Raw genomic sequence first — 11392 nt, forward strand, 5'->3', positions numbered from 1 at the left:
AGTCACAAAGACATCTGGTCACTCCCTCCTTGCGCGCGCGAGAGCGGATAAACCGGAGCGCTCAGTGATTGACGGTGGGAGTGAAACTGCTCAGCTGAGGTTGAGCAGGAGACGCGAGGAAACCCTACTGCACACGGACCGTCCACTGGTACGGATGCGGGTTTTTTTACTTTATGTGCTAGCAGAAATGTATTAGCATAGTTTTAAGTTGTTTGTAAGACGCAAGTGAGAGTTGGAGAGCTTTACAGCTGACGTTTGGCTGTTTTTCTTTGCAGAGTGAATTATTCTCTCCACTCGCAAAGCACCATGTTTTACTTTCACTGTCCTCCACAGTTAGAAGGAGAGTGCTGCAGGACCAACACATGTAAGTAAGAATCAAAATGTTAACATTTTTTTCTATATAGGCTAGGCCTATTTTAAATCTGATAAAAATGAAGCGCTTTCGGTTATTGCGTATGTCTTTTTTCGCCTGCTGTGATGTTGATTCTATGTTGATGATGTGCATTATTAAAGTTAGGCTACTTAATAATTAGCCTGTGCTTATGTTTTGTTTTGTGGACTTTAATGTTTTGCCACATGGTTATGTGATCGCGCGCTTGACAGCCGCCCAGCTGAGACTTTTTGTTGCAGTCTGTCTGAGAACAGATGTTAGATGTCATGCCTTTCAGCTGGCATTTTGTTGGTCACGGTTTCCCATTGTGTAAAGTGACTCTGTGGTTTCCACAATGAATCAACTGCTCTCTGTGAATTAGTCCAGTATTATTAAGCGAGAGGCAACGAACGGAAATAATGGAAAACGCATATTACGCATAACGCATATTATTGTCCTGTTGAAATGTTCTATTTTAAAAGTGTTGCGTTCCTGTTTAAAACAGTGAACACAAATGGGTTCGGGAATCACGCCTCTGGAGACTTTGATGACGGTTTTCTGCGCAGAAAACAACGAAGAAACAGGACGACTTTCACCTTACAACAGGTACCAAAACAGCGAGGAGCAAAAATGACAGATTGATACAAAATCAAACTGTTATAGCTTGCATTATAATGACTGTTTTATAAACGACCGTTTTGACATTGCTTCGCATTTTTAAATGTACGTAAACAGACACCTTTAGGAAGTAAAGTTTTATTTTTTTGTAAAGCAAAAGGGAAAACCATTTTGTTAAACTCATTTACATTTTAACATTCATGTAACATTTCCAAAGTGTTTCTATGTAGCAAAAAAGTTTCTTGTATTTAAAAAACTATATAGGCTCTTTTCTTCATATTAACCCTTAAGTTGGTTATCATTGTTTTAATTGCATATTACTATTTATAAAAGTATTCAATAAAAGATGTAGGCCATAAAAAATATTCTTAAGAAATGCACCTTAAAGGGTTATGGTAAATTGTTCTAAACTGTTCCCTTTGAGGAATCTTTTATTGCATCACTGCGAAAATTCCTTTATCTTTTAGCTACACCTTTATTTATTAAAGCTTTAATTGACACAGATGGAAACGTAAGATAGCCTATAAAGAAAAGGCCGAAGTGCATGCAGGCCTAGACACTGTCAAATGTTTTCATTTCTTTATGTAGCCTATCTATATAGAATTCCTATAATTATTTTAAATAATTGCGGTCAAGCAGTATGATGAATTTCTACCACTTTGTCATCATCTTACTTGTACTAAAATGTAAGTCAGTTTTGGTAAGTTTTAACTTACCATTCATACTCGGGGAACGAACAATTGTTTCTGAATTTTAAATTGACGCAACGAACACAATTCAATCTTTCCACAGTTGGAGGCTTTGGAGGCGGTTTTTGCACAGACGCACTATCCAGACGTGTTCACGAGGGAAGAGTTGGCTATGAAAATCAACCTGACAGAGGCTCGCGTCCAGGTGAGAGTCTTCCCACAACAGTCCAGATGCACAGAGACATCACGTATAAAGGCGCTCACTGCACGTTTGGCCAAAGAAAATAAATGAAGCCACTCTGTCATTTCCGTGATGCGCTTTAATAACATCAACATAATGTGGAATATTAGATTAGGTTGATTAATCGGTCATTCATAATTAACTAGTGGTAATGTTCTCCACTAATTTGCCCTCGTCTCTAAGGTATAAAAATTGCTTAGATGCACTGCCATTTCCGCGTTTCAGCAAATGGAGCAAGGATGCGAGACAAACGTCCCGAGAAGGCTGCACCTGAAACCTCCGATTTCATATTCTGCGGCCTTGCAAATAACATCAAGTCGGCCACGTGTAATTGCATTCAATGTGTCTGGATGCAATTTCCTGCATTCCAGATTTGCTTTTGGGTTGCCTTCTGAGCTCAGATCTAATTGTCGGAAATATAATAGTTTCCCTTTTGTTCCCCAGGGTCATCTTACTATCGCTTAAAACCAATGACTGCGACGCGATAATGGAATTCGCGGCTGTAAATTAGGGATTGTAAACAAATTATTTCTCTCTAATCGGATTACCCGATTCCTATTATTAAATCTGAACATGAATCGGTCGCAGCATGCAGGGATATTAAACTTACGTTATTATTAGGAAATAAATTTTCTTTTTTTGTTGTTGTAGTATAGTGGGCGCCTCGCCGTTTTTAAAGTGTCAATTGGCTTGTGCTGCATTAAGAACAAACTGCAAATTGAGATTAATGGTGCAATTACGGAGCATTCAGTGCTGGGGGATCATGACTTCTAGCTGGAAGGTGCAAGGGTGAGATAATGTTGCCACAATTACATTGTGAATATTGTTGTCCTGCCAGTAAACTGTTGTGTCATATTATGTGGAGGAGAGAGCAGCAGCTATAGGCGTGTATGTGTGTGGCGTTTTGTTTGCTCGCATCATTGTACCTTTACACAATGCTGGCCAGGCGGTGGAGATATGGCCGCATTATGCAACCTTTCCCATTCAAATATGATTAATGTGTTAGAGAGCACAGACTTAATCGAATCTGATGTTGTCAAACAATCACTAAATAGAGAAATAAACGACTTCATCATGGTTCTCTCTCAGAAGCAGGGAGACTGTCAGTAGGAAGTCATTAAAAAATGATAATGAAAAATTGCTCAATTAAATGTTGTTATAGGCAATGACCTTCATTCAATTAACATACAAGAACTTCGCTGCATATGCTCAGCAGTTGTGTTCGTCAAGTTTGAAATAAGTCACTGGCTTTTAGACTACATGGGCAGCACATTTAAAAAAATAAGAAGAACCTGAAATTAAACAACTTTAGGTTATTGTATGTTTTCTTTTTCTTCATTGGAAAATAAAAAAAATAATCCATAATGTTTTTTTTTCACAGAAGAAATATATTTAAATCAACATTTAAGTTTTAATGAAATTCATAGAACAAATCTTTGTTATTCATTAGTTTTTGTCCTTTGTCTTTAGGTTTGGTTTCAAAACCGAAGAGCAAAGTGGAGGAAAACAGAAAGAGGAACTTCGGAGCAGGACGGAGGCAAAGAACAAATGAATGAAGGCAATCCTCCTGCACGAAACCTCAACCAGTCTCCTGTTGACCACAGCAGAAGCAAGAAAGAACCAATGGAGCTCCAGCAGAAGTGTGTACATCTACTAATCATGCAATTCCTGTTTGTCATTCTAAAGAGGTCTAATGCCAGGTTCTTTCCATCATGTACAGCATTAACAGAGTGGTGGGTTCGGGAGGACCTTTTTTCCCATCCTGTCTGCCTGGGACTCTGCTGAACACAGCCACTTACGCGCAAGCTTTATCACAAGTGGCAACTTTAAAAGGTAAGACCCGCCATACTGAATGCCATCATAAAAACATTTATGGATGTTTCAGATATATTTGATATTTTGCATTTTATGTTTTGTTACATACGACTAAAATGCAACACTGGATTAATATTTAAAATATTTTAAGATAGATAGACAGACAGACAGACAGACAGACAGACAGACAGACAGACAGACAGACAGACAGACAGACAGACAGACAGACAGACAGACAGACAGACAGACAGACGGACAGACAGACAGACAGATAGACATTACATTACCTTATTTATTAACATTACACTTGTTCATATATTATTAAATTTGATCTTTTTGTAAATGTTAATGATTGATAGATTTTTAGACAGTGAACTAATAACTAAAAGATGACAATGGACAATATCACATACCTTTTAATGAATCAAAACTGACAAAAGTACATAAAAGCTGTAAATTATATTATTCTTTGTTAGTTGATTCATGCAATTCATTTAGATTAATAAATGTGATCCTACTATAATCGCATCAAAAGACAGACAGATAGATAGATAGATAGATAGATAGATAGATAGATAGATAGATAGATAGATAGATAGATAGATAGATAGATAGATAGATAGATAGATAGATAGATAGATAGATAGATAGATAGATAGATAGATAGATAGATAGATAATAAGCATTATATATTAGTTCATGTTAATCTCATACAAAAATCAACAGTGTATCTGGGTACTTAATGCATGAACATGAGTTTTAAAACTAACAAGCCAAATAAATGCTGTACAATGTTTTATTATTGTTAGTTCATTAATGCATTATTAAATCATATATTATTATATGATCCTAGTTATTAATTTATTAACATTACACATTCATATTATATTAATAAATGTGATCTTTTTGTAAATGTTAGTCATTGACAGATTTTTAGACTGTAGATGACAATGGGCATTACTTCAACAGGATTTATTAGTAATAGTTTGTAAAACTCTGCATCTACTAATATACTTTAAGATCAAATATTGTGTAAGCCTAGCTAAAAGAATGTGATCTAATATAAACACATACCTTTTCATTAATCAACACAGACAAAAGTAAATAAATGCTGTAAAATATATTACTCGTTGTTAGTTGATTTATGCAATTAATTTTGATTAATAAATAAGATCTTATTATAATCATGTCAACAAGCACAGACAGACAGACAGACAGACAGACAGACAGACAGACAGACAGACAGACAGACAGACAGACAGACAGATAGATAGATAGATAGATAGATAGATAGATAGATAGATAGATAGATAGATAGATAGATAGATAGATAGATAGATACACACATGGACGAAGACATTTTTTATAATGGATAAAGGCCATTTTCTACATGCTATCCCATTATGACCCATTACTGTGGTCTGCCTCATTAGGAAGTCCGCTGTGTTCCTGCTGTGTGCCCGACCCAATGGGCCTGTCCTTCCTGCCACCATACGGGTGTCAGAGTAACCGCACCGCCAGCGTGGCAGCCCTGCGGATGAAGGCCAGAGAGCATTCAGAGGCCGTGCTCCAGTCTGCCAACCTGCTGGGCACAGGGTCTACAACCGGGCCTGCAGCGGGCCCAGCGCTTCCTCTCAGCCAAAACACCGGAGGAGACTCCAGTCCAAACTCCAGTACCTCAAAGATCACATCACTACGGAGAACTCCAGACAAGCATCTGCACTGCCAAAAGGAGGGTCCGGATAAGAAATGAGGGATTCTAGGTCGATTCCTTTTGATTTTTTCAGGACACTCTTTGGATGAAGGATTTATAATCAAGCATTGAATGCCTGCTACCTTTTTATTTTATTTCTTTTTTATTTTTGAGTGAACTGACTCACCCAGGACATGAAGGGTGTAAAGTGCAACCCCTTCTTGTGTTTTTTGTGCGTATGTATGTGTCAGACTATTACTTTGTTAGTAATTTTTCCTCTCCTCGTTCACTTTTACTCATGATTCTTTGCTTTGATTTGGGTGCACATGGGCGCACCGATGCTGTAATACCATTTTCCTGGTGGACAGATTAATAATTATGGTTAAAAAAAAAGAAAAAAGAAATCTCCCTGGTTGCCAATGTGAACTTACTTAATTTTTCACAATCCACTTTGATGTTTGACTTGTGTACTGTGAAGTCAGGTGATGATAGACATTCTGCATTTTGTCAAGATATATGCCATGCCGAAATATAAATGTACTAATGTGAAATACTATATGTAAGATAATATCAAGGACAGAACTGTATATTAAGTGGTTTGTCATGTTTTATGATATGATGCGGGTTATCTCCTATTTATTCATGCTGATGGGATGACAACTGTCATTACGTCTGTCCGCCATCGGTCGCAAGAGTCCACACACTGGTTCTGTTTTGACATGTTCTATAAAACAATTAAACATGTAGGCAATCATGTACATCTCCTGTTGCCTATTGCTCACACCATCTGGCTATGATCAATTATTAATAAGTTCACATGCGGTAGGCCTGCAAAAAATGGAAGCAATGGCTGCTCTTATTATTTATTTACCTTAAAGTACATTATGAATCTCTTGTATCATATGACATTATTACATGCATCCCTTGATGACAATGATAATTATGACATTACGACAAAGCTCTGATGCCATTAGGTTTAGTCATGCTGCCTTTAGAATTTCTTTATATTGCAACAAACCACAAAAACTCTTTAGAACAAAAGCATAAATGCAATTATACAATACCGAGCGATCATTTATGAACCATCAAACAGATTATTAAAAACAAACGCGAGTAGCTGCTTTCATAGAAACACATTGCAATATTGCAAAAGCAACTTAGATTAAGAACACTCAACAGTGCTACCTTTGCAAAGAAAGCTGGGCTGATTAAATTCTTGTCCTTGAGGATTTTCAGGAAATTACTTTTGATAGTCAATAACACAATTGAGTAAACTGCACACACATTAGCATTAATAATTGATGCTGAATTATGTATTATCACAAAGTAGTGATTTAATTATTCATGATGTGACACCCCGGTGACAAAGCAGAGCCGGATAATGTCAAAAGTCTTGCCTGATGAAGCCATGCTGCTTGGCATTTGTGTTTTAAGGCAGCACAGTATTGCTTGAAATGTGTGTAGAAAATACTGTTATATTTGGAGCACACTCTCAAAGAAAAAAAGAAAACTCTGCAGCACTTTATTTTTTCAATGCCCAGTTTTGTGTTTACATTGTCACAGTAATTGCATAAACTGGGTTATAACTACTATCCCTAAACCTAATCATCACCCAGTACTTTCTTAGGTAAGTATATGCTCTGTAGAATACATGTAAAGTGCAACCGAAAAATCATTCACTGGTATCGATAACAGAAAATGCACTAATAACATTTGAGAAAATTAAGCATAATACAGGCTGCCATATTGAAAAATTGTAATTATTAATTAACTGTATGATATTTTATCACTTTAGTCAATACATTTAATTTAACATTGAATTAAAGATAATTTTTTAGATTTGAAACAATATTAAATAAACACAATAACTTCAATAATAAATGAGAATCCTGCTGTATACAGTTGAAGACAAAATTATTAGCCCTCCTGTGTAATTGGATTTCTTTTTTTAAATATTTCCCAAGTGCTGCTTAATTTAAAATATAATTGTTTTAATAACTCATTTTTTATAACTAATTACTTTAGTCTGTGCATGATGACAGTATATAATTTTTTAAGAAGATTTGCAAGATGCTTTATTCAGTTGAAAGTGCTAAAGGAGGTTAACTATATGCAAGTTAGGTAAATTGGGCAAACCGTTGAGCAATAGTGGTTTGTTCTGTAGCCAATCGAAGAAAATATTTAAATAATTTCTTAAGGGGACTTTAAATGACCTAAATTTGATCATTTTTTTTTATCCTTTTTTAAATTCCAGTCAAACTTCAAGAAATAAGACTTTGTTCAGAAGAAAAAAATAAAAAGAAACTCTGTGGAAAAATATTCTTGCTCTGTTAAACATCATTTGGCATATAAAAAAGAGAGAGAATTAAAAACGTTAAAATAATTTAGCAGAATGAGCTAAGAACATGCAACAACCATGGTGTAAAATCATATGCTATGACCTTTTTTTTTATTAACTTTTTTCTTTCGGTCCCACTTTATATTAAGTGTCCTTAACTACTATGTACTTGCATCAAAAAAATAAATACAATGTACTTACTGTGTTTATGATGTATTTGAGAACACTTGTGGTGTTTTTGAGTTGGGATAGAGGTTGGGTTATGGACAGGTTTGGTGGTATGGGTAGGTTTAAAGGTGGGTTAAGGTGTTGGGAATAGTCAACAGTGTATTTACAAATGTAATTACAAAAGTTAATTACAGATGTAATTACATACTTTTATTTAATCAAGCATAAGTACACATTAAATACATGTATTTACACAATAAGTACATTGTAACAATCAATTAATTCCTGTGTAAATATTTTAGTTAAGGCCACTTAATATAAAGTGGGACCTTTCTTTCTTTATTCTTGCTTTATTTATTTGTCCTCAGGTAAAAAAAAGGTTTGTCCTCAAACAACACATAAGCAAGAGCAACAGGTTTCAAATAGGGTCCAACCTGCAATACTGTTAAATATATCACAGCGCCCTCTAGACCAATCACTGTCCAGTTTTCTTTCACCACACAGACTGACAGGAGGCTGAGTGGCAGACCCTTGTTTCCACCATTCTGCATTTAGGTAAAGCATTCATTTCTACAGTTCTTAAATTTAAATTTAAATTTTTATTCTTTTTCCTTTAGATTTAGTAAAACCTGTACTAAATCCAAATGTTTGAAAATTTAGAGAATAATTACTAAAACACTTTCTCATTAATAGCCAGTAGTTATTTGTACACATCACAGGTGGCTGAACATCAGATGAGCATAACCAATGTTTAACTATTTGAGATTATGTGTTAGTGAGATTTTTTAATGACTGAAATTTGAAACCCAATTTTTAAACCAGGTGAATTTTAAACTTTTATTTTTTGGTGAACTCAGAGATTAATTTTGATATTATTTACATTGCTTTTTGGCCAAGTACACTGAAAAAAATATTCATTGGATTTACTAATTGTTTTTATAATAACTGGTTGTAAACTATTTATATGGGCTGAATTTAAACAACCCAATAAAATTTGTAATGTTCAACTTAATTTGTTTGTTTAAATTCAGCTAATATAAAAAGTTTGCAAAAAATTGCAATGAACCATTTTTTTCAGTGTATTACTTTCTACAGTTCTTAAATAAAAGCGCCCTCTAGACCAATCACTGTCCAGTTTCTTTTATCACAGACTGACATGAGGCCGTGGCAGACCAGTATTCATTTCTACAGTTCTTAAATTTTTTTCCATTAAATTTTTTTCCCATTTTACATTTAGTCCTAATCCTTCATTTAATAAGACCTGCACTAAATCCTCAAAAAACAAAAAAAGGAGAATGTCTGATTACGTGAGATTAGGTGTTGTAAGTGAGAAGTTCTTCTTGACTGAAAAAATGTTATCTTTTGTGAGAGAAGTCCTGTGAACTGAGGTGCAAATTATGTTGCGTTAAATCAATTTATTTAAGAAATATTATTATTTTTTCTATGGTTAATTAGGCCAAGGGGAATTTTTCAAAATAAAATTGTATTTGACGTCCATCATAAATAGAAACCCAGAAGGTTTAGCTTAAGTTATAATGATTTTATGAAAATATTCATTTTATTAGCAAAGTAGTCCAAGGGAATTAGATGAATTAGCTTTACTCTCCACCATAATCGTTAAGTTTTTGTAATGATTTTATCAAAATATTGTTGAAAAACAGGCGAGATGTTGGTCATAATGATTACAATTTTTTTAACCTAAAACATATTTGCTACCACATGTGAGATGTTGCCCACTAAAATAAAAAACTACCATTATAAAAATACCATTGTGATTGCACATTGCATCGGCTGATAAAGATGCCTCCGCTTTGAGAAAACCCGAGTCAGGGGAAAAATCAATTTAGACACTGTTGCTGTTGTTAATCTTTTTTTTTCTTTTCCAAAATGAATTCTCGCACAGCAAGCACACAGAAAAACAAATGGCCTGTAATAGTTTTAAGTCATTTAGAGTTATTGTAGTAGTATATTTAGAAGATTGTTTGTAACATTCAGTGCACGTGGATTATTGATTATTCAGTGTAGTAATTCATTCTATTATGAGAAGCATTGTTACATCAAATTAACTGGAGTGAGGCCAAGCAAGCCTAAAACCCCCCTAAACTAAACGAAATAATAACACAAATCATTTGTTTCAAATTGTGTTTGAATGAAGTTAATGAGTTCTTTTGTTGCATTAATGATACATTGTCAGTGAAGTCACATCCAAACTCTGGCGCTTCAGCTGTTTGAGATATGCCCCTCCTGCATAGGTCAAGATACGGTCAACATCTGTGCAGTTATCATAGCTGCATGTGCTTATGTCAAAAACAGATTAATAACTCAATGCATTTATTTAGACTGAGAAAGACAAGTATTCTTAATGGATCTGATTGTCTTTCTTATATTGTGTTGGATATTTATTAAGCACAGTTCCACATAACATAAAAGAAAACAGTAGTTTTAAAATAATTATAAGTCAAATCTGGCGTCACGGTGGATAGCACGATCGCCTTGCAAGAAGGTCGCTGGTTCAAGCCCCAGCTGGGTCAGTTGGCATTTCTTTGTGGAGTTTGCATGTTCTCCCCACGTTCGTGTGGGTTATCCTCCGGGTGCTCCAGATTCCCTCACAGTTCAAAGACATGCAGTACAGGTGAATTGAATAAGCTAAATTGGCCGTATGTGTGTGAATGCAAAAGTGTGTGGGTGTTTCCCAGTGTTGGGTTGCAGCTGGAAGGGCATCCACTGCATAAAACATGTTGGATAAGTTGGTGGTACATTCCGCTGTGGCGACCCCAGATTAATAAATGGACTAAACTGAAAAGAAAATGAATAAATAAGTCATATCTGCAGTGAGTTTTTTGTATATACAAGCCTGTAGCTAGGGGGGGTTCGAGTGGTTCGAAGACCCACCCCCCACTGACAATGTTCAGAATTTGGCCCCTACATGAGCTCATTTATCCCATTTTTGACAGTATGACATCATCATAAATTGTACATTTAACCAATAGAAGAAGGCTTTAACACATATTTCCAATTAATTATTTTGGTTTATTTCAAATTATTTTTTTTAAATATTCAAATTTACAAATTCTGAAATTTTGTGATTTTGTGGGTTTGTGATTTACCTATAGGCCACAGTTTTTAATATGTTTGAACAGATTCCTAATTTTTTTTTAAAGATGGATGATAATTCATTAATTAATTTTCTTTTCGGCTTAGTCCCTTTATTAATCTGAATGAACCGCCAACTTATCCAGCACATTTTTACGCAGCGATGCCCTTCCAGCCGCAACCCATCACTGGGAAACATCCATTCACACTCATACACTGCGGACAATTTAGCCTACCCAATTCACCTGTATCAGATCTTTGGATTTGTAGGGGAAACCGGAGCACCAGAAGGAAACCCCTAGGATTGCGGGGAGAACATGCTAACACCACAAAGAAATGCCAACTGACCCAGCCAAGGCTCGAACCA

The 11392-nt window shown here is 35.3% G+C and overlaps 1 protein-coding gene across 2 annotated transcripts; it reads left to right on the top strand.

The window, feature by feature from the left end:
• drgx (dorsal root ganglia homeobox) lies at positions 1-6180 on the top strand. 2 transcript variants are annotated; one of them, XM_087278051.1, is made up of 7 exons: positions 1-148; positions 276-364; positions 876-976; positions 1781-1882; positions 3389-3558; positions 3639-3751; positions 5167-6180. In XM_087278051.1, exons 2-7 carry the CDS (start codon positions 307-309, stop codon positions 5484-5486), a joined length of 864 nt encoding a protein of 287 aa, XP_087134177.1. In that variant the 5' UTR covers positions 1-148; positions 276-306; the 3' UTR covers positions 5487-6180.
• The last annotated feature ends 5212 nt before the right edge of the window (positions 6181-11392 follow it).

Source organism: Danio rerio, chromosome 13 (genome assembly GCF_052040795.2).
Source record: "Danio rerio strain M-AB ecotype USA chromosome 13, GRCz13ab, whole genome shotgun sequence".
NCBI lineage: Eukaryota > Metazoa > Chordata > Actinopteri > Cypriniformes > Danionidae > Danio > Danio rerio.